A 24,894-nucleotide genomic window follows, 5' to 3' on the forward strand; every position below is an offset into this window, starting at 1 on the left:
GCGAGGGGTCAGCATGGGCAAGATGAGATTGAAGCCCAGAGGGTAGGTTGGCGTTAGAGGAGTGAAATGTGCAGACTGGGTTGTAGGAGGAGAACAGAGAAGTAAAATAGGAGGGAGAGAGTGGATTGAGAGCTTTAAAGCCAATGGCAAGGCGTTTCTGTTTGGTGTAGGGGTTGATAGGCACATAATACACTAGAAATCAAAGGTAAGGCATCACCATAGTTCTAAATCATCTTATGGTGATACTTTGGAAGTATAGTTATTCTTCCAAAAAGGTTTTAGAGTAGAGAATTCCTTTACTTTTTCCCAACAGATTTAAATTAACTGTGATAACTGCAAAAATGCACATTAAATCATTTCAGCTATCCCATTTCGCTTTTGATTGACATGCATGCACAATAGAAATTAAATAAGTGAAACTAAGTAGAAAATCTCCTTATAAGGTATTAAATTTGTCCAGAATGGGATGTTTTAGGAGTATTTTAGATGGGAAATAATCCATCTAATTTAAATGCAATAACAGATGGCTGAACAGCATTTCCATATAGATCACTTCAGTAATTCTTAAATGAAAGATCAGGGGCAGTAATCAACTACCAACATAATATGCATCGAACAAAGGGATATTAACCCATTAGTGGCACTATACTTAGAGTTACAGAAAAGCACTCAAACTTTACAGTAGTTCACATTAACTCAAACTTGAGAACCCACAGAACATATTTCAGAACTCCACTCTTAACTACTCCTTCTGATCTTCTATCTATTTTTTTATGACAAGATAATAGGTCTGGTAGATTTGGGAGCTTTTTAGGAGAGAGCTATTTTGACTTTAGCAAAATCTTTTAATTCTGATGTCCCCAAACTACTAATCAATAAACTTGGACAATGCAGCCTTGTACGACGGCGATGTTAATATCTCATATTTCCTCCTGCCTCAGGACATCTCTATGTGGACGCCCATTTACACCTCAAACTTAACTTGTTCAAAACACTACACTTCATCTTCTCACCCAAACCCTGCCCTCCCCCTGAATTTCCAAACACTATACCCGACTCTATCGTTCATCCTGTAACCATGGCATTATCCTCAACTAAACTATCTCATTCTATCTGCATATGCAGTCTATCAACAAGTCCTTCACAAAATCTTTAGAATCTCTCCCTTCCTCCCTTTTCAAAATGCTATCCCACTGATCCAAGCACTTATTGTATTCCACCTTGACTATTGTATCGGCCTCCTCACTGATCTCCCTGCTTTCTGTCTCTTCCCATTCCACTCCATCCTTTACTCAGCTGCTCAGATCATTTTTTTCAAAAACACTCAAGTCCATATCTCCCGCTCTTCAAGAACCTAAGAGAAACTCTTTACCATTGGCTAGTCCTCTAGATTGCATGTTCCTCCTTTAGACTGTAAACTCTTGTGGGCAGGGAATGTGTCTACTGACTCTGTTGTATTGTACTCTCCCAACTGCTCTGCCCACAATAAGCATTCAATAAATGCTACCCACTGGTCGACTTTAAGGCATTCAATCCCCATTTTGCAGAGGAGATAACTGAGGCACAGAGAAGTTAAGTGACTTGCTCAAGGACACACAGCAGAGCCAAGATCAGAACTCAGGACCTCTGGCTCCCAGGCCCATGCTCTTTTCACTAGACCACACTGATTCTCAATTCAGTGTCACAAACAGGAAAATGTGTGTCAAAACTCTTGGCTAAGATTGAACACTTACTCTTTTCCCCCATTCTCTTCTTTCCCATTGCACTGATGATGACGAAACCACATCCTATTTTAAGCACTCCAAGTCCTGCCAACCCATACGTGTTCTGGGGGAAGACCACTGTCAGCATGTCTCGGGCCTAGACATCTGTTCTTGAACTCTCATGTTCCCCTAGGGGTGGCATAGAGTCACCCCAAAATCAGAGACTGAGGGAGGGAATGGAAAGCAGGGAGTCATGGAGCGCCACTTCCCCCAGCTATGGAAACAGTACATAGTGACCCCCGTCAGACATATTCAATTTAGCCCTAAATCCATCCTCTAGATAACCCTTCTTGTGGGTGCTAATTTTAGTTGTTTGAGCAGGGCAGATAAGTGGTTTTTCCTCAAGACAAATTTAGGTATTGCACTGCTGGGAGACAGGAGCCTGAACCACATGACAACTTGATAGATAATAGGATAACAGGAAAAGGAAACCCCAGTGGTAGTTTCCATAAGCTGAAGGGCCTGTATGTGTTCGTGGTCAGTGATACAAAGCACCTTTCCCACTCCACATGGAATTACACATCCAGAGGGAATCTAGGCCCAAACCCTAAGGATGCATTTTCCTTTTAGTATGTGTGTCTCTTTCAAGACAATGGAAGCTGCCGGTGTGAGAAAGGAAGTAAACACCCCAGAAGAATTGACCCAAGGATTATAAAACAATTAGGGATGAAAGGGAGAGGTTTAGAGTGAACTGTGAAGCATCATTATTGTTCTTATTAGTCTTCCGCTCCCTTAGAACAATTTAGTTCAGTGTTTGAAAGAGAGAAAACAGAAGCTGAAGAATTTAGAGCAATTCCACATAGAACCACAGACGAATCTGATGGTTTTCTAATTCCAGCCGCAGTACACCTCATCCAAAAGAAACTGTTCATGTGGCTGTGCTTGAAATGTAGAAATGTAGATGGGTGGAAAAAAGTAAGTAGTGGCCTCTTAAGCATGGGGTCAAGTGGATTCCGGTGTTACAAAAAGAGAAGATACTTCACTATACAAGCAAAATACCTGTCTACTTCCAGAAGGTAAATAAATGCCAAATCCAAAGTCTTTATGTGGCTTGCTGACACACTGCGCTTCAATTCAGGGTGTATTTCAGGGTGTATCTCTCACATCCCCCCCCCCCCCCCCCCCCCCCCCCGGGCAGTGGTTCTGAATACCAATGAGACAATAGATGGTCCAACCTCAGGCACTCATTTTGAAGCAATTTGTTCAAGTACCAAACACCAAGTCTGCATTTTTGTGGGCAATTTGTGGACTGGGTTTCCTGCCATTCTGAGATTCTAAGGGAGTTCTGAATTTACATTCATTGGCTTGTCATATAGAGCACATCCTCTTTCATCTGATCTGTTCAATACATTACACACACACACCCAAACTGCTAATATTAGTCAACAGATTTCTTTTCATTCCATATGTTTGATATTTCATTGTGTTAACCTGCATGGCATATAAATGCAGGTTTAGTTTTCTGCTATTTATGTTTCCAATCTTAAAATTATTCTCCTGCTTATTTCATAAAACCAGGTTTATTCACTCATCCCCCAAAAGTTGGCTGTATAATATGAAGGCCAAAAATAACTGGACTTCAAGATTTTGTTTTTCCAGCTTTGATCAATGGCATGTGTGGGCTAATATATATTAATGGAACGAAAAATTCCCACTCACATTTTTTGAAGAGATATACTTAGGTCTCCATATCTCCAGTGTTCCACCTCGCAGCTGAATATTATACACCCATTTCTGACTTACAGTAGAATTTGGTGATGTAAGGTAAAAAAGGTACAAAGTAGAGAGTACAATAGTCCTTTTAAAGACAGTACTTTAGGATGGGATTTGTACACACACAAATTAACTACGTAAATGGAAAACTTTAGAAAAAAGAGTTAATTGACTTGCCCAGTGCTTCCTAAATTAACTGTTAGGCAAGTTGAAACTAAAGAAGGGAGAACCCAAAACAAATTCCTGGAATTCAGTCAGTAAACCAGCTTCAAAACAATCCTTCTGGCATTACACCTTCACTGGGTGGGTCTGGGGAAGAGATCAGACAAACAGCAAGATGCCCTATTTGATGAGCTCATGGGAGCAAAACTGTTAAACACGGAGGAAAGAAGAAATTTTTAGGCACAAAGAAGCCAAACCTCAGACAATAGGGTGTAGCTGAAAAGAACGGGGGAACTGAAGCAAGAGAGAGACGAGCTGTACATGAATTCAGAATTGGGATGACCCTATTAAAAGCAGTAGCTTTGAGAATACCTCAAACCAAGAAGGAGAATGAAAAGTGGGCTCAGGCACTCAGGAGGCAATCGGTATATGTCCATGATGTGGACAGGATGGTGGTCCCCCATAGTGACTGCATTTATGAAGGCAGAACCGACTGCCCAGTGGGATTGCTGAGACCAAGATCAGTACTGTGCTCTACACTCACTTGAACAGCATGGTTAGGAATTAGAGGTGATGCGACAGACAGTACAAGCCGGTTTGCAGCACTGGGCACGGTGACTACTAGTATAGTGTCAGTTTTTTGTAATGCAGTTATATGAGAACACAACCACCATTAGAGGGGAATTTGGTATATCACCTTCAAACCCTGAACAATAACTCTTTTCAAGTATTTAAACTCAGTTCTTCAATAATGCCTCCGTGTATTAGAGAAGCAGTGTGCCTCGGTGGAAAGAGCAGGGGCTTGGGAGTCAGAGGTCCTGGGTTCTAATCCCGGCTTCTCCTCTTGTCAGCTGTGTGACATTCAGCAAGTCACTTGACTTCTCCGTGCCTCAGCTGCCTCATCTGTAAAATGGGGATTAAGCCATGGGACAACCTGATTACCTTGTATCACCCCCCGCACTTAGAACAGTGCTTTGCACATAGCAAGTGCCTAACAAATACCATCATTACTATTATTATTATGTATTTTGGATAGAATCCTGTTAGGGATTTTGGGAACGTTCTTGTCATAACAGGTAGTTATCTGGAAGACAGTGGCTGCGTGCAAACTGGTCAAGGTGCAGGTAGCGTGATGTTAATATTCCTTAAATTGTGGTTCCGCAAGAATATAACTACCAGATTATTGGACAACTGAGTGTATAGTCACATACTCATACGCAAATGCACACACGAGCAACTACTTCAACTTTTCTCAAAGACCACCAAGAGAAGAAAATTTTCAGTTAGCCAGCTGACTGATGCGGATGAATAATAAGAACATCTTTCACTCCAATAAAAGAGTAGATTTGGATCTTTACATTTCTCTCTGTTCAGCCTATTCCCCCAGTCACTTCCCATTGAGGTGGATGTTTCCCATTGCTGCAGTGTCCTGACAGCATTTAATTGACCACCAAGCGTTATTACTGATCATTCCAAATTTACTTCCAGGAAGTCACCTAAGAACCAAGAAAGTTCAAACTAAATTGGAATGAGCAGATGACAATTTACAGCCAGATCTTAAATTTGTTTTTCTTTTATTTACTTTTAATCATCAATCATTTTTGTGTGCTTACTGTGTGTAGAGCTTACTAAGCGCTTTGGAGAGTGTAGTATAATAGAGTTGGTAGACGCACTCCCTGCCTACAACAAGCTTTAACACGCACATGACAATAAATCTATGTAAAATATACACATTTTCCACTTACTGTTCTTGAATTTTGTTCCAGTCACTTAAGAGTCTTTCGTTCTCTTTCTGCAGGTGTTTGTTTTTGGCCCGTTGTTTTGTAATGCAATCAAAGCAGTGCCCAATCAGTTCCCTGATGGCTTCATCTGGGCTTGAGACTTCCTGTAGCTCTACTGATCCAAGCTGAAACTAGGATAAAAGGGAAAACCGACATTTTTTTTTTTCAAAAATTATCACACGGACATGAAATTTCTAATAGGAAAAATACAAATTTGGGATGTGGACCATTTATAGTAACCTTTGGGCAATATGTTCAATTTTTTTTTCCCTCAGGTTGTTTGCTCATTCATTATAAGAAACAATTTAAGAGCTAGAGATTATGGAATTTCATCAAAAATGTAGAATAAGCAAAATGCAAGAGCACTATCCTCTTAGTTTAGGTTTGCTACAAATTTTAATTTACTCTTCACTGTAAAAAAGAAAAGCATATTATACAGTATACTCATCTCAAATTCCTGGTGATATAGGATTATTGACCAAATATTCCATTAACATATTGGTAGAAGATGGTTAAAATTTCTGTAAAAAGCTAAGGGAGATGGGGAATTGTAGAATATTGATAAAATTGTCATAGACCTTGACAAATAATATGGAGAATAATCATTCACTTGCCTTCATGTCTAAAATAACTTCATTCCTAAACTATAAAAAGCAATACTTTGTCAAGCGCCTGGCAAGAATAATAGTGGAGAACAGGAACAAATGACAGTAAATCAAATGAAGAATAATAAATGCTTATGAACACATCTGAGTCTCTCTTGAAATGAAAATCTGACAAATGTTTAATACAGTATATCGATTTATGAAAAATAAAACTGGCTGGATTTTTGCTAATGACAAAGTTTCCATCGAAAATCTTGACAGGTGGTTTTTTTTATGGTATTTGTTAAGCGCTAACTATGCATCAAGCACTGTTCTAAGCACTGGGATAGATACAAATCAATTAGGTTGGACTCAATCCCCGTTCACAGTAAGTAGGAGGGACAAATAATGAATCAGGGATGATAATGATCTGGCCTGCATTATTCTTTCAAATTTTCTATTACAGATTAACCACATTTGGACATTTTCTCTAACTCTCACAGGGGGTTAAGACAAAGGGAGCATTTTGTGACTTTTTTAGTTATGGAACTGAGTCATCTTGGAAACCACTTTGGAATGGCTCCTTGTTGGGATAAGACCACCATGGCTGGCAGTGATTCTGTTGCCAACCGGCAACGCACTGCGTGCTACATTGGGAAAGAGCATGATCTAGTGGAAAGAACATGGAACTGGGAGTCAGGAGGCCCGGGCTCTATTTCCGCTTATACCAGATGTCTGTTGTGTGACACTGGGCAAGACTCATAATAATGGTGCCTTTTTTAGGTGCTTATGTGCTAAGCACCGAACCCTGGGTAGTGTAGGGTTATGGGCAGGGAACATACCTGCTAATTCCCTTGTATTCTCCCAAGCCCTTAGTAGAGTGCTCTGCACATAGTAAGCGCTCAGTAAATACAATTGATTGGTAGATTCAAAACAATCAGGACATACATTCATTGGTTCATACGTATTTCTTGAGCACTTACTGCTAAGAGCTTGGGAAAGTACAACACAATAAACAGTGACGTTCCCTGTCCACAACGAGCTTACAGTCTAGAACAGGGGAGACAGACATTAATACAAATAAATAAAATTACAGCTATATACATAAGTGCTGTGGGGCTGGGATGGGGGAAGAGCAAAGGGACAGGTGACCCAGAAGGGAGTGGGAGATGAGGAAAAGTGGGGTTTAATCTGCGAAGGCATCTTGGAGGAGATGTGCCTTCAAAAAGGCTTTGAGGGAGGAGAGTAATCACCTGTCGGATTTGAGAGGGGAGGGTGTTCCAATACATCGTTCTCATCTCCCACGGAGCTCACAGTCTAAGTAGGAGGTAAAATAGACATGCAATACCCATTTTACAGAAGAGGAAATGGAGGCAAAGAGAGGTTCAGTAACTTGCCCAAGGTGACATAGCAGGCAAGTGGCAGAACTGGGATTAGAACCCAGGTCCTCTGACTCCCAGGCCTGCCCTCTTTCCACTATGCCCCGCTGCTTCTCAAACATTCAACTTTTCCATTACCCAGTTACTCATCTGTAAAATGGGAAAAGAATCTGTTCTCCATCCTTATTGAATTATGAGCCTCATGTAAACAAGAACTGTGTCCATTCTCACTCTTTATCTGCCTCAGCTTTTAGCATAGTGCTTAGTACACAGTGTGTGATGAATAAAAATAATGGTATTGATTAAGCACTTATTATGTTCCAGGCATTGTACTAAGTCCTGGGGTAGATATAAGTTAATCAGGTTGGACACAATCTACGTCCCGCATGGGCATCCCAGTCTTAATCCCCATTTTACAGATAAGGCAACTGAGGCCCAGAGCCGTGAAGTGGCTTGCCCAAGACCGCACAGTAGACAGGTGGTGGAGCCGGGATTATAACCCAGGTCCTTCCGACTCCCAGACCCGTCTCTGTCCACTGGGCCACACTGCTTCTTATCATTGAATTGGCAAGACAAGGTCTAAAGTGGTTGCTCTTCTGGCAATCAAGTGTCTGAGAAAGACCTGCTGCACCAAATACTCAACTGTGAAGGAGACACAGCCAAGCTACACTCACATCCACCTTCCCTGGGCCTCATAACTTGATTTCTTTGAGAGAACAGGGCTAAGTAACTTGATTTCTTTGAGAGAACAGGGCGAAGGAAGGTAAACTGATCACAGGCCTCTGTTTGTATTCCCTTTGTTTAGTGTCCAGTTTCCAGCATATTCAATACTGTGAAGAACGATACATTTGTATATAACAGGTTGCCAATTAAATCTTTAGACTGAGTGCTCCTTGTGGACAGGGATCATGACTACTAACCCTATAATAGTGTCCTTCTCCAAGCGCTTCATACAGGGCTCTGCACAGAGTGACTGCTCAACACCACTGACTGACTCCATGTATTAATGAATTCCAAAATGAGCTTGCATGTTAACTTCATTTTAACAATCCCAAGTTATGTCTATGTTGGCTGTAATTAACCATATTGGCAGATGTTAATATATTTGTAACATGCTGGTTTACACAAACACTGTAATTTCCTTACTTTAATGTGGCCCTAATATTTGTTAGAAAGATACATTTAGCCCAAAGCTCATTATTAATGTGGGTCGGGATAATTTCCCCAACATGAACGTAAATAGCTAACTCCTTTACTATTCATAGCTGTACCAAGAATTAAAGACCACTAAGGCTTTGAGGGATGCTCAATAATGCCTCTCTCGTTCCAGTTTATCCAGACTCTTCCCTATGCCTGTGTTCTTCATTCTTCTTAGCCTAACCCACTCACTATGCCTTGTCTCTTCCACTACGGATCGCTCGCTCACGACTCTCCCCGCCATCCCTGGAGCTCCCGTCGTAAGCAAGAGATCACAGCCCTCCCATCTTGAAAGCCCTTCTGAAACCGCAGCTCCTTCAGGAGGCCATCCCCGATTAATGTCTAATCTCCAAACTTTATATCCCCCAATTACCACTTCAGCCCTCCCCACACCACCTGAACACTTAAATATGCACAACCCCGTCAACTTTACGTACTTTATATCCTCAATACTTCCTCCCATCTGTAATTTAAGTGCCCGTCTCCCCCCACTAGATTGTGGATTCCTTAAGGTGGGGATCAGGTCTACTAATTCTATTCAACTCACCCATGCACCTAGGCATTCAATAAATGCTACTGATTGGTTGATGCCACTTAGCTTTGTGACTGTGGGCAAGTCACTTCACTTTTCTGTGCCTCAGTGACCTCATCTGTAAAATGGGGATGAAGACTGTGAGCCTCACGTGGGACAACCTGATTACTCTATCTCCTCCAGCGCTTACAGCAGTGCTCTGCACATAGTAAGAACTTAACAAATACGGACATTATTATTATTATTATTATTATTCTGCAGGGAAACTACTTGATAGAGAGAAAGACCGGAGCAACTTGCCTTAAAATGACTGGCAGGAAGTTTGTAGGGAAGGGAGCACAACCTATAAACCTCATGATGCACGGGGATGATTTTTCCTACATTTCCCAGAGCATTCTGGAGCATTCTGGGAGGTGACTCATTCTTCTAACAATAATGTCTTTGGTGCCAGTGCTGAGTTCTCCTGGGAGACAAGGTAGGAAAGGGCAGTCATGCAGTTTTGACCTTGCTATGGAATGCGCTGTCGGTCAGTGGGCTCCCCTGAACTCAGTCAGAAGAGAACTTCCTGCAGGATTTTTCTTGGCCTAGGTCATACCTGGGGTAGAAAGAGAGCTCCAACAAGTTAATTGGGGGTTATCGGGCCTTTAGCTATCTCCCCAAACTAGTCCTCAGGCAGCTGCACGGCGGAAACACACAGAATCCGACTTCAGGTAATCGGATCATCTGTGTGGCTCTGCCAGTCTTGACCCTTTAAAGAATGCCTTGTGAACCTCCGCGTTAGTATTTTCTGATGGTATCCGGGACTCCGGTTCAGCCGTGTCGGACCTACACAGACCTCACAACTGGATCCTCGATGGAATTCCTAAATCATTGGCTTCCGTTAATAACCCAAAATACAGAATGGCTCATTTCCCTTCTAAATTGGAGATATGTAGCAAAATGCCCCCAATTTCAATTTCCTGGGCCAGAAGCCTTATTCAAGTCTAACATTACTACAAATTATGAAGTGAAATTACTTTTGAGCAAAAGGCCCTTTACCAAGAGTTGCTCTCACCGGCTTCCACAGTTTGCTCTTATCTAAACAGCTCAAATATGTTTGTGTAGTTGGGAGAAAAGAAAAGTCTGAAGAGCAGATTATATAGGAAAGGAAGATTCTTGGTTTTACAGCTCCATAATCAGTATGCTAAAATGAAATCCTTAGGGTTTTTTTTTTTTAAGAATTTTACAAAGATTCTTTTAAGAAGAACTCTTCAAAAATTAAATGTTGTTAAATAGAATCCATTCACGTTTGTACGTATCATCCCTAAACTCATATTTTTCCAAATTTACCCTAAACTATTTTCCTCATTAATAGCCTTTGGATGAAGTTTGAGTGCCTTTTCAAATTGATCAGTAAGATACGGGAGGCAAAAAGCATTGCGAGTCCTAGCTCCCATACATTGGGGGAAATATTTCCCTTTATTAGGAGCCTCTACAGTTACTCTGATTCCAGTGACCGTTTGCCATTTTACAATTCAAGTTAAGCACTAACCAAGTGGACTCCCCACAATGCCATTGTGCACAGTATTTTCAAATGATGTCAAAGGACTTCCTAAGAGCTTGTGACCATTTGAGGTTTTAGCTCTGTGGAGTAGGATTTTAAGGCTGATTTATGTTTGTTAGTTTGTTTAAACTCTTCTGAAAGAAAACCTTGAGTAAAAGAGTTCTTGCTTAACATTTCAGAATCCCTGCCAGGCCTCAAAAGGACCATTTGGCTGGGTTGTAACAACATTTATTAACATTCCCTTTCCTTCAGTTTAAAGGAAAACAATAGGTATTTTTCTTCTTCAGAATTTGCTGACAAATTTTACATGCTGGAAACAAGGTTTCAATCAAGGAAGCATTTGTTATCATTGCTATAGCTTGAAAGAAAACATAGCATTTTATTTTCTTTTAATCACCACAAGTCACACTGTCTGTTCATCTTGGTCTACTGATTTGTTTTCTCTTTGTCCAGGGGAGAGGTACGAGGGTTATGGAGCTGGAAAGGCGAATACTGATTTTACTGCAAATACTTACAGCATATAGCCCTAATATTTCTAATTTTTGCCTACCTGCACACATTCCAAGTGGTCCTTAAAATACACAATTCAAAATAAACGCTTACCAATATTTATTTAGTGAAATGTTTCAAGAGGAGAATTGATTTGATTACTAAAATTTAATTTAATTAGCTAATTAATTTAGCTGCACTCCTGGAAACTACAGTCAAATGATCATAAGAGCTCTAACCTGAACTTCTTACATAGTGGGGAAAAACAGCAAAAAGGAAGAAAGGGGGAAGTTTGTCCGAGAAAAATATAACTGTATCTAAAATTCCGCTAAATCGCTAATCCGCTAAAACTTCAAAAAATTGGTTAAACTGATTTTGCCTGCTAGACGAAAATTTCACACCTCTGAATGTCAGCAACACAGATGGAAAGAACTTGGCAAATTTCTCCTTAGCTTTTACAAAATCACTTTTTAAGGCTAAACAGAGCAGATGACAGGCTAAGCTTATTTTATTTTTAGAAGTCAGATTGCATTATCAGTAAAACCTAAACCCACACAGTGACACCGAATCCTCTCATTATCACAGTTACCCGACAGCTTTAACAAAGATGGACATTTGCGGAATGGAAATGGTTTTTCATCACTTAGATGCTACGGCAGGCAAACTGGGGAAGGAATTCTTACTATACATTTGATCACAGCAGAACAACTGTAAAGATATATAGCAAAAATAAATGGAAATGCAATCTCTCTGCTTTACCTTAAATCACAAATTAAAAACGTTATTATTTTCCACATCACTCTGTTCCTTGGTTCAGAATTACAAACATTACAATAAACCCTGATAATGAAAGCTATGGAGGGGACATCTCTATTTTTAAAATAGAATATGAAATATGAAATGCAGATTCCACTGAACTTCTGTATAAAACTTTTGGATTAGAGATGATTCTTTGGGCAATGTGCTTCTGTTTAGTTATGTGAAGTGGTGTTGGAAGGAACCATTGCACATCGGTGTAGGAACTTAGGGTTCTTCAAGAACATAAACCCTGAAAGTGGCAATACTTTAAATGGTGGAATTCCAAAGTGAATTTCAAACAATGACATATCAATACTTCAATCCCTTTGAAAGATTTCGGCTCAATTTCTTTCTGCAAGAAGATCTTTAAAATTTTACTTCACTTTCCTAAGTTACATGGTTCAAAATTCACGAGTTGTGTTTGAATAGGAACTTGTTAGAAAGTCATTCAGAAATTAGGATCAAATGTATAAATTGCCCAGGATTTTAAAGAGTGCTTCTCAGTTAACTGATTTCAAGAGACATTTTAAATTTACATAGACACTGTATATTATGAGGGAACAAGTCCCCAATAAAAGCAAAGGGATCCTTTGGGAAGAAAAGACAAATCCAAGGACCACAACTTCCTAAAGTCCTAAAACATTAACATCTCATATTTATCTTGATAATGATCCTATACTAAAATTAAGAAAATTAAGAGTTCATGCACCATGATAGAAAGACAAAGTACCTGTAAACTATTACTGGTACTAATACGGCATTCCAGAATCAAATGTCTGGATTTTGAATTTATATAACTTTACATATATTAATTGGGGTTGGAGATACCTATTTCTTCCTGAATATAAATCAGTTTAATGAGCTATCATGTTGTTTATTTAACGAACTCCTAAAATGCGCTACAAAGACACTTACCCACAATAGAAACACTGTTATCTGAGTTGAAACCACCAGTAAGATTTATCTCCTAAGGTGGCTACATTTGAGAAAGGAGCCTGATAAGGACTCCCTTATGAGAGATAAGGGTGCTATGTTTATAAGAGTACTAATCTCACATTTCCAACTACAGTATTTCCTTGTGACAAAATACTGACAGCTTACAAAGTGATACCTAAAAGCACACTTCTACAATTTACAAAATATCAACCAAATACAAGCTTCATGGACTAGTTTCTCTAGATTCATGGAATAAAAGTGAAAAAAAAAAAAACCTGTGGTTCAGAAAATATGTAATCAAACGATAGAGAATTTAAGACAGTGCTTTATGTTAAAATGTGATTAAGGTAAACTAGAAAATATAGAATAGGTATGCCAAAGTTTATCAATTATATATATACACACACACACATATGTGTTGGGCATAAAAACCTGGGCACTTTGGTAAAATTTGCATAACCCTACCTCCTCCCCCTAAATTCATATCTGATATTCTTTCTAAAGTATTATTTTTGTTTAAGGGTGCTTATGTGCCTGGCACATAGCAAGCCCTTAACAAATACCATAAAAAAGGACAAACTTACAGGATGCGTCATATTTAGTGGAAGACTGAACATGGGGTTGAATGAGATATACGAACCAAGGATAAGGCCTAGGTTGTGGGCTTCGGAGACGGTGACGATCATGGCAATGCCAACTGTGATGGAAAAGGTAGGTGGAAGGGATGATTTGTTTGGGGCCGAAGAGTAGTTCAGGTTTGGACACAATGAATGTGAAGTGCTAGTGGGACATCCATGTAGAGAGAGACTCAGGAAGAAACGTGAGACTGCAGCGCAGGAGAGCGGCCAGGGTAGGTGAGGTAGATTTGGAAGTCGCTCCTGTGGAAGTGTTGGTTGAAGCTGTCTGAATGGATGAACTCTCCAAGGAAGCGGGTGTAAAATCAGAAGAGAAGAGACTCCAGAACAGAGCCTTCAGTGACACCTAAAGTTAGGGGCTGTGGAGGAAGGGGAGGATCTCACAAAAAAGACTGAGGAGGACTGGCTAGAAAGGTAAGCAAAGAAACAGGATACCTCTGTGTCAGCACAGTCCAGGTCAGACAGCGCTTTTCGAAGAAATGGACCCACTCTCTTTGGAGGAGGCTGAGAAGTCAAAAAACTTTGGGATAAAATAGAGCCTACCAGATTTGATGAGGAGGAAGTCACTGGAGACCTTGAAGAAAGCAGTCTCAGGAGAGTAGAGATGGTGGAAACCAGTCATTCGACCCATCAGAGGACTTTGGACGGGTTTGGGAGGAAAGAGAAGGAGCAGTCGCTGAATGGTGACGTCAACTCCTGAGAAGATCTTTCAAAGGATAAAGGAGTTTGTAGGTGTGCTTGTAGACTGAGGGGAATGACCCATCAGAGAGTGAGCAGCCAGCAGAGAAGTGAGCACAAATGTTTTTTTATAAGATGTGATGGGATGAAGTTGGGGGCTCAGGTGAAGGGGTGGATTTCAAAAGCAAATGGGACAGCTCCTCTTGAGAGAGAAGTGGAGAAGGATGACATAGTGGCTGTGGAGGTGGGGCGGGAGACTTAGGGGAGATCCTGCCTGACGGTTTCCGATTTGTCAACAAAAGATTTGGTGAGTCATCGGGACGAGAGAGAGAAGTGGAGGCACTGCAGGTTTCAGGAGGAAGTTTAAGGTCCGGAATCATGGGTGGGGGCTGGGTGCATCTTCGAGGGAGGAGAAGTAATGTTGCTGGGGGGGGGGGGGGTGGCAAAAGGGCAGAGTTACAGCAAATGAGGATGATCACACGTGGATCCAAGTCATCCTGGTGCCTGGATTCTCACCAACAGCTCCCTGCAGTGTGAATGCAGAAGGCAGACTGCGGAGGCGATCCAGGGCAGGGGATTGATAATTAATAGGCATTCCTCACACCTGCTAATAAAAAAACTCAATTTCAACAGTTTCATTTTTTGGCCCAACTGTCTCCAATTAAAGATCCTTGAAATGTTTCCTGAAGATCTTCACATTATACCTTGGAAAACAGTCACTCTAAGACTATGATCTCTTTTCTTACACTTTCAAATAATGTGGCGTTTTAGTTCTGAGCAATTGCAACTTCTTTTTTTGAGGACTTTTCTCTTGGAAGTCAAGAAGGTTTTGAGGGGTTTTTTCTTCCCTTCACTGTCACTTTGTTTAGAAAGGAAGGAGCAGGAAATAGGGAGGATGGGCCAGAGAGGCAGCATGAAGCGCAAAGACATCAAATCTCCAGATGTGTGCATGAACTTTTCCTCAACATATGGAACATTGAGGAAATGCTAAAATCCTTCAAAGATGCGGCAACAATCACTACTTTAGGGAAGAAAGGAGAAAGAGTTGAAAGTGAAAACTGTAGAGCAATCTGCTTTCCATTACAGGTAAATTTCTAACTGGAGTCCTCCAGAACAGACAGTTGAAGAATCGAGTCAATTGTACACCATTTGAATCACAGTGTGGTTTAAAAATAAAGCACCATACAACAGGTGTGACCTTTGCAGCATGACAGAGGCAGAAAAGATGCAAAGAGCAAATAAATCAACCAGTAGTACTTACTGAGCTCCTACTGTGTGCCAAACACTCTACTACATGCCTGGGAGAGAACACCAGAAACAAAAAACCACAGCCTCTGTCTTCTAAGGGGTTACAATCTAATGTGATCTCGTCTTGACTTATGCCGTTGAGTCGTTTCTGACCCACAGCGATACCATGGGTTTATCTGTCCCAGAATGCCCCGCTCTCCATCTGCAATCGTTCTGGTAGTGGATCCATAGAGTTTTAGATGAGCAGATGTTTATCTACCAACAGTGTGAGCAAGTAGGACAGCAAGGATACAACAGAGTAGATCTATATCAGGTAACTAATAATAAGTGGAAGCAGCATGGCCTAGTAGAAAATACATGGGCCTGGGCATCGGAGGACCTGGGTTCTAATCCTGCCTCTGTCACTTTTAAGCAGTATAATCTTGGGCAAGTCACAACTTCTCTGGGCTTTGGTTTCCTCATCTGTAAAATGGAGATTAAATCCTCCTCCCTTTGACTTAACAGGTGAGCCCCATGTGGGACAAGGACTGTGTCCAACTTGATTATCTAGTACCTGCTCCAGCACTTAGCACAGAGCCTGGAACATGGTAAGTGCTTAATATAAAAAAAAGAATATTCAACAACTGAATATGGATATATACACATGAGTGCTGAGATGGGTACAAAAGCATAAGTGCTAAAAATGGTGTTGGGGAGGGATTCTCTGAGTGCTTTGAAGATAGGGATGCCTTGACCTGGCATATTTGAAAGGTAGGTAAGGGAATTTGCAGGTGGAAGAATGATGTAGGCAAGGAGTTGAAAGAAGAAGTGTTGAAAGTGAGGTACAGTTAAAAGGTGAGCTTGGGAAAAATAGAGTGTGAGGCGGTGGGTAGAGGGTGAAGATGACTGATATGCACGATAGGGAAAATAAATGGGCAATCTTGAAGGCAATGTCAAGGCTCTATACCACATTGAACAACCTTACGAAACCATTTGACACCAACTCAGTAGATCGGGGAAATCAAGTCACTAATGAAATTTGGCTGCCTTGGAAAGTCACCGAGATTCCACAAAGGAATGATTGGTGGAAACGAGGTTGCTGATATCCTCCCGGACACTATTGGAGTGAAGCAGATCCTCTTCAACCTATTCTATATTGCCACGTTTGGGGATGCAACAAGAGATGCCTTCTCCCAGGCACCTAGTACAGTGTTCAGCACACAGTAAGTACCCAATAAATACCAGTGACTGACTGATTCTCAGACCCACACTCACATGCATGATAGGACCTCACTGTCAGGAAGAGCTACCTTCAAAAGAATAAGAGCTCTAAGGTCTTCGAGGAGTGGACTTTCCCTGCCTTAGAGGTCCATAAGTTGATAAAATGTTTGGTGCCTTGGGGTACATCTTGAAGAAAAGGATCCTACAAAGCCAAATCTAAAAAGCCAAATCTACAAATCCAAAAATGGGCAAAATCTAGCTCCTTCTAGACCTTAATCTCGTTTTGGGCAGGGAACCTGTGTCTTGCTAATTCTGCTGTACTGTATTCTCTCAAGTGCTTAGTACAGTGCTCTGTACATAGTAAGCACTCAATAAATACCAATGATCGATTTACTGATCGATTGGCTGGCACCCTGGGCCTCACTACATCCCACAGCTGTGAGGTATGGCAAATGTGAGGGCTGCTCACTGTCTCTGCAGCGGGCTTGGAGCCAGTGATGAGCCCAGCTGCGTGGAAATACATCCGCTTCCACTTCTAAACTCTCTTCCCTACTCCCCACTCCTTACCATGCCTGCTTAGAGAAGCAACATGGCTCAGTGAAAAGAACACGGGCTTTGGAGTTAGAGGTCATGGGTTCGAATCCCAGCTCCGACACCTGTCAGCTGTGTGATTTTGGGCAAGTCACTTTACTTCTTGGTGCTTCAGTTACCTCATTTGTAAAATGGGGATTAAGACTTGAGCCTCACGTGGGACAACCTGATTACCTTGTATTTACCCCAGCACTTGGAACAGCACTCGGCACATAGTAAGCATTTAACAAATACCAACATCACTGTTATTATTATTATCTGGAGAAGTGTGTGCAGACCTCATCAGATGAGTCATTCACTAAAGTGTCCATGGCCTAGTGAATAGAGCACAGGCCCGGGAGTCTGAAGGACCTCGGTTCTAATTCCAACACTGCCACTTGTCTGCTGGACAAGTCACTTAACTTCTCTGTGCCTCAGTTTCCTCATCTTTAACAAATAGAGATTAAGACTGTGGGCCCCATGTGGGACAGGGACTGTATCCAACCTGATTCCAATCTACCCCAGAGCTTAGCACAGTGTCTGGCACATGGTAAGCGCTTAACAAATACCACAGTTATTATTATTATTATCACTGATGAATGGTTCAGTTTCAGAAAGTTTTAAAAACAGAATTCTAAATATCCTTATTCGAAGATATTTAAGAGATAATGTCAATCAGCTCTCATTTTCACAAAGCAATTCTGCCACATTCCCAAAATATTAGCTAACTAAAAGAATTATGAGTTGGGCAGAACTTCAGTCATACTTTTGGTGTTGAAGTAGAGTGGCACAAAACAGATATAGTGATTCTGGATTCAGTTCCCCCCAAATCCCAGTTTACATCTGTCTCAGTGAGAGGGCATCCAGGAAAGATCATGACATTTAATTCTAGAGTTCATCTAAGCCAATTCAGGAAAATAATGCCCTAAATGGATCGATCCCTTTGGATAGCTCAGGTCTCGCAACAAAATGTAAAATTGAGCATTCGATCTTCCTACCTCTGCCAAGTATTCATAACAAAGCTTAAGATGGATGTTGGCCTGTTTCATTTATTTGTTTGAAACGTAAAATTAGCACAGTGTCACTCATTTTAAATTTCAAAATAAACTTGTGTGCAACTAAAAGCAATTTACTTTTCAGTAATTTTCTGACAGGTCACTACAACGCCCCTGATGTCCATGACTGCCAAATGACCAAAACTTAAAGCTCTCAGACTTGATGGCACCATTGTCTGCCGGGAATGAGTTCTGATATTTCATGTTTGGTGCAAAATTCCCTTAAGATATAGCAGGGTAAGATTTTTTTTAATTTATCAAAAGATATATTAATATGGCCATGTTACACATACATTTATGTAACATCATATTTGCTTACATACGAGATAAAACAAACGTATTTAGTTTAATATATGAAGTTATACATTAATAACATCGGTTTTAAAGTACCTGCCATGGAATCAATTCATTCAAAAAATCAAAAAATGTATCTTCCTTGACAACTTAGAAGATGTCATAATTTTAGCTCTTTGTAAATAAGGATCTTTTCTACCTTCTGTATTGTACTTTCCCAAACGCGTAGTAACACATATACAGTAAGTGCTCAATAAATACAATTGATTGATTAAATCTCCACTAATTCTTACAGATGTAGTAGTTTCATGTGACCAGTTTTGATTCATTACATGCAATGGCTGTAAGTTTTCTTAAGTTTCATCAAAATTCAACACTCCAGCTGCTTTGTGGGAACCAAATTAGAAAGAAATTACACTGATCTCTAGAATTTAAGCTCATTATGGGTAAGGAACATTTATGCTAATTAACAATAATAATAATAATTTTAGTATTTGTTAAGCACTTACTATGTACCAAGCACTGTTCTAAGCTCTGGGGTAGATACAAGGTAATCAGGTTGTCCCATGTGGAGCTCACAGTCTTAATCCCCATTTTACAGGTGAGGTAATTGAGGGACAGAGATATCAAGTCTCTTGCCTAAGGTCACGCAGCAGACAAATGGCGGAGCCAGGATTAGAACTCATGTCCCCTGACTCCCAAACCCATGCTCTTTACACTAAGCCACAATGCTGCTGTACTGTACTCTCCCAAGCTCTTAGAAGAGTGCTCTGCACATAGTAAGCGCTCAAAAAATTCCATCGATTGATTGATTGAACTCATTATATAAATAAGGCAGAGTTCTTTTAAGGCACTAAACAAATTGTTGAAATGAATTTTTTGTGTGTTTCAGCAATAGGCAGAGACGGTAAATGGTTAACCATGACTATTCCATTCCTTTTTTTTGGTTTAACAGTGTGACCAACCACACTTACATAAGATTCTTCCAGTGTCCAACGCTAGACACCTCTGCATTAAATCTTCCAAGTCACTAGAATATAAGCAATACCAAAAAGCAGCAATATACCGTTAGCACCATAGTGGCTTAGACATCAGGAGCATGGGATTCAAAAATCATCCTTCAAGACGGTGAGCCTTTGTGGGCAGGGATTACCTCTATTTGTTGCTGAATTGTACTTTCCAAGTGCTTAGAACAGTGCTCTGCACACAGTAAGCACTCAGTAAATATGATTGAATGAATATTTATTGAGTACTTACTGTGTGCAGAGCACTGTAGCAGAGCACTGTGTAACTAGATCATGCAGTAATCATTTCTAATTCTTATAAGAAAAACGGCTGTTTCCAGAGTCATATTGTCAACTAAGTCTCAAATTGCCACCTGAAACTGAAATATTTTAACTTTTCCAGACTTGTTACACAGCTGCCGTCTTTTTGGATAGATAGCTTACAGCATCAGGGGGAGCAGAGACAGTACCGTGAATGGAGGGCTTGGCCAAACTCACTGCGGCAACCAAATTTTATACCCAATGACCCGCTAGGCCCTGTCTCGTTATCTACTGAGCCCGCACAGAGGAGGATGGAAAGGTACATGTAGGCTCTGTAACCAGAGACCTGGGTGAAATGAATAGAAGTGAGATGGAGTGAAGAACAGCCAAGAAAAAGGATTTGGGGTTGGTTGGGGGGGAAGGGAGCATGCAGAGGAGGGAGGTCCAGGTGAAACCTGAGAACTAGCAGGGAAAAAAGCCAAAAGGAGAATGGAAACACAAAGGTACACAGATAAAGAGGAGGGAAAGCTGAGGTCTTGGGTTTTCCACAGATCCTTTGTGATTTTTCAACTAGTTTTCTGTTAATTGCTGAAAATGATCCCATTCCATTTATTTATTAATAATATTAACTATTAATTTATTATTAACATTCATCATCATAATATTTAGTAAGCACTTACAAGGTTGTGAGATCAGACAGTCACTGTCCCACAGAGCACCAGAAGTATATCTGAATTATAGCTATGTCGAAGAACAGCAATAACTCCTTTTAATCCATCTTGGGATAAGGTAGAGGAAGGTTCGTATCTTGCTACCCCAATTCATTCACTCATTCATTCATTCAATAATATATATTGAGTGCTCACTGTGTGCAGAGCACTGTAATAATAATAATTGTGGTATTTGTTAAGCGCTTACTATGTGCAAAGCACTGTTCTAAGCGCTGGGGGATACAAGGTGATCAGGTTGTCCCAAGTGGGGTTTACAGGTTTTTTTTTAATCCCCATTTGACAGATTAGGTAACTGAGGCACAGAGAAGTTAAGTGACTTGCCCAAGGTCACACAGCTGACTAGTGGCAGAGCCGGGATTAGAACCCATGATCTCTGACTCCCAAGCCCGCGCTCTTTCCACTGAGCCACGCTGCTTCTCACTGTACTAATTCCTCACTATTGGCTTCAAAGTTCTCCATCACCTAGCCCTCTTCTACCTCCCCTGCCTTCTCTCCTTCTACAGCCCAGCCCGCACACTCCACTCCTCTGCTGCTAACCTCCTCGCGGTCCCCCATTGGAGCCTGTCCCGCCGTCGACCCCTGACCCATGTCCTACCGCTGACCTGGAACGCCCTCCCTCCTCACATCTGCCCAACTAACTCTCTTCCCCTCTTCAAAGCCCTACCGAGAGCTCACCTCCTCCAGGAGGCCTTCCCAGACTGAGCCCTCCCTTTCCCTCTGCCCCTCCTCCCCTCCCCATTCCCCCTACTCTTTCCTTCTGCTCTACCCCCTTCCCCTCCCCACAGCACTTGTATATATTCATATATATTATTTATTACTCTATTTTATTAATGACGTGAATATATCTATGATTCTATTTATCTATTTTCATGGTATTGATGCCTGACTACTTGTTTTGTTTTGCTGTCTCCCCTTTTAGACTGTGAGCCCGTTGTTGGGCAGATTATCTCTGTTGCCAAATTGTACATTCCGAGCACTTAGTACAGTGCTCTGCACACAGTAAGCGTTCAATAAATATGATTGAACGAATAAGAGATTAGGAGAGTACAATATAACAGTAGACACAATCTCTGCCCACAGTGACCTTACAGTCTGGAGGAGGAACTTATCACCCTTAATTCTCTCATTCACCACATAGAGACCAATAATTTTCTGTGATTCTTGAATGATGCTGCTTCTTTTGATATTGAAAACAGTAGATTTTTCAGAAGCAAAGTGAATAGGTGGATCTCCTAGATTGTGAGCCCCATGTCGGACAGGGACTGTAGGTTTACCTGATTAATCTGGATCTACCCCAGGTGCTTTGACACCTAGAAAAAACACTCAATATAATAATAACACTGATGATAAAGATAATAAAGGTTTGCCTGAGTCAGAATAGTAAGTAAATAGCATTGAAGAAGTTTAAAAGAAAATTTGCAAAAGTCTGGGTTTTTCTGGGTTAAAACAAACCAACCTAGGAGTGAATGATTCTATCACTTGGTTTCCCACCAAGGATGTATTGTTCCTGAAAATTGGGGTCTGGAAATCATTACAATCCTTGATTTGTTAAATGAATCTGATTGAAATTTTTTAGAACACTGCCATCATTATCTCCAGAGAAACTGTTCAACCGTAATCATGACGTCTATGGGTGGGGCAAAACTGGGTAATATTGTTACACAATATTGTCATGATGCTATATGAAAGCAGAAGTTGATTTTGTCAGTTCAAATTCCATGGAAGTAGTAAACACAGTAAGTAGCCATAGTAGCCACAAATACTCATAAAAACTACAAACTGGATCAACAGATATGAAATTGATTTCTGAAGAAAAAATATTTCTTCATATGAACACAAACTTAGAATTCTCTAAAACCCTATTCTTAAAGTCTTTTATCCATTGATTCTGATGAGGGAAGGTAATGTGTCTGTTATAGTGTTGCATTGTAGTCTCCCAAGTGCTTAGCACAGTGCCCTACACACAGTAAGAACTTGGTAAATATGACTGATTGATGACTAACATTCCTAATGACTCATAAAATCCTCAGAGTCAGTCTAGTTCATTCATTCAATAGTATTTATTGAGTGCTTACTATGTGCAGAGCACTGTACTAAGCGCTTGGAATGTACAATTCGGCAGTCTAGTGATCTATACCCTCTCTGCAACTCCTATCCTTAGACGCTATGGGTGCGGTTTCCAAAAACTGCAAACCATTTGGTGAAAGGACATCATCCTTAGGTCAGGAGTTTCAATTCGATACACAAGTGGTACTTGATATCGTTACAGCCTTCTAAAGAAAGATCGACAATTACCAGAATAAGGTTTGAGGAAGAGGATTTTTGCTGGATGTGTTTGTAGCAATAAAAGCAAACTGGCATGGATCTCTTTCTTTCTAAATTAGACGTTTAGTGTTTTCTTAGAGCTGTGCCATCATTAATTAATTAATCAATTAATGTTGGTATTTCTTAAGCGCTTACTATGTGCAGAGCAGTGTTCTAAGCGCTGGGGAAGATACAGGATAATCAGGTTGTCCCACGTGAGGCTCACAGTCTTAATCCCCATTTTACAGAAGAGGTAACTGAGGCACAGAGAAGTTAAGTGACTTGCCTAGAGTCACACAGCTAAGTGGCATAAAAACCCAGTACCATTTAGAGCCTCTTCTTCCTTCCCTGGAAATGTGTGGTGGTTCACTCCAACTAGAAGAGTGTCCCTCTTTGAGAAGCAGAGTGTCTAATGGACAGAGCATGGGTTCTAATCCTGCCTCTGCCACATGCCTGTTTGTGACCTTGGGCAGGTCACTCAACTTCTTGGTGCCTCAGTTTCCTCATCTGTAAAATGAGGACTAAGATTGTGAGCCCCATGTGAGACAGCGACTGTTGTGCAACTGATTAGCTTATATCTACCCCAGTGCTTAGCACCGTGCCTGGCGCATAGTAAGAGCTTAAATACCATAAAAAAACTCTCATTAATGCTTTATATGGAATTACCTTATAAGCAATCAGAGGGAAGGATGGAGAAGGAAATAGGAAGGCCAGATACTTGGGGAAGAAGACCCTCGGCCTCTTTGAGCCGAGAGGTGGGGAGTTATGTTCCTGGGAGAGCGGGACATAGGGAAGCTTGAAGCCTCCCGGAAAGGAAAGGCTCAGGGAGTGTTCAGAGATGATCCCAGGGTTGGACACTGTGAAGGTGAACACTCCACATGCTCAGAAATGATCCCAAATGGGGTTGGACACTGTGAAGGTTCAAGGTCCAGAGCCAGGACTCGGGAGGAATGAGGCTCCTGCCCCTGAGCGGGAGAAATGGCACTGGAAAAACCCTATTATCCAAAGTACTTGGAGAGGGGGTACGCAATACTGGAACCTGGGACAAGCCAAGAGAAAAGGAAAAGAGGAATATGAGTCCAGGGATGCCTACAGGAAAGTGCAGAGGGTTCCCTAGAAAGTACCTCTAGGGAAAGGTGGTTTGAACCGGAATTGTCCTTGGTTATTACCTAAGAATACTTTCAAGAGGAATATTAAAAATGATAGATCTGATCTTGGTGTCTGCCTGCTCTAGGGGCTGGAAGAGAAGCTCCAAGTGCCAGGGAGATGCCTCGGTCTGGGAAGCTGCAGGAGTGGGAGGGAGAGCTTTCTCCACATGCTTCATGTTGCCAGCCCCAGGGAAGGAGTTGTAGGCTAATTCCCAATGATCCCAATGATTCAGAAAAGTGCTGGAATACAATAGGTAGAGGTCTCCAACTTGATGGTACTGGAAGAACTGGAGAGCTTTAGAACCCACCAGAGGCCTACAGGATCTGGGCACTCCTAAAATGACTCCACCGTCTCTTCTGGCCAGGATTTAGGGCTGAGTACCTCCAGTAATGTAGGTTAAGTTAGTGATGGTGCTTATTAAATGCTTATTCTGTGTCAAGTGCTGTGAAACACTGGGGCATATATAAGAAAATCACACTGGGTGCAGTCCTTGTCCAGAACAAAATTCAAAAATCTAACGGGGAAAAAGAACAGGGGATCATATGCCTATTTTGCAGACAAAAAAACAGGGGCCCAGAAAGGCCTCAAGTATCACACTGTGGCACAGCCGGAACTAGAAATTGGGCTTTCTGACTCCTAATCCTATACTGTTGCCCCTAAGCCATACTTCTTCTTATTTTCCCTTCCCTCCCCTAGAACTCCTCCTTAGATCTACTCCCTCACACTATGGACAGAGGCCTGACCCTATGAAATGGCCTCTCCTAAAAGCCACTTCCATCCTGACACAAACAATCACTCGTCGGTTTTCTCCACTTGGGACATGCAACGGCATCCCACATACTAATACCTGAAAGAGTCCCATGTCACATTGTACCCAACTGGCAAATA

At 41.2% G+C, this 24,894-nt stretch overlaps 1 protein-coding gene across 5 annotated transcripts in view; it reads right to left on the reverse strand.

Annotated features, from left to right (window-relative positions):
* Positions 1-24,894, reverse strand: part of XRCC4 (X-ray repair cross complementing 4) — a 245,006-nt gene that overhangs the window by 113,853 nt on the left and 106,259 nt on the right. For all 5 annotated transcript variants that reach the window (XM_029060796.2, XM_029060782.2, XM_029060774.2 and 2 more), the window contains exon 4: positions 5,384-5,550. In XM_029060796.2, the coding sequence (XP_028916629.1) occupies positions 5,384-5,550 (167 nt within the window). The remainder of the gene's footprint in view (positions 1-5,383; positions 5,551-24,894) is intronic.

The sequence above is a fragment of the Ornithorhynchus anatinus genome, chromosome 1 (assembly GCF_004115215.2).
Source record: "Ornithorhynchus anatinus isolate Pmale09 chromosome 1, mOrnAna1.pri.v4, whole genome shotgun sequence".
In the NCBI taxonomy this organism is placed as follows: domain Eukaryota; kingdom Metazoa; phylum Chordata; class Mammalia; order Monotremata; family Ornithorhynchidae; genus Ornithorhynchus; species Ornithorhynchus anatinus.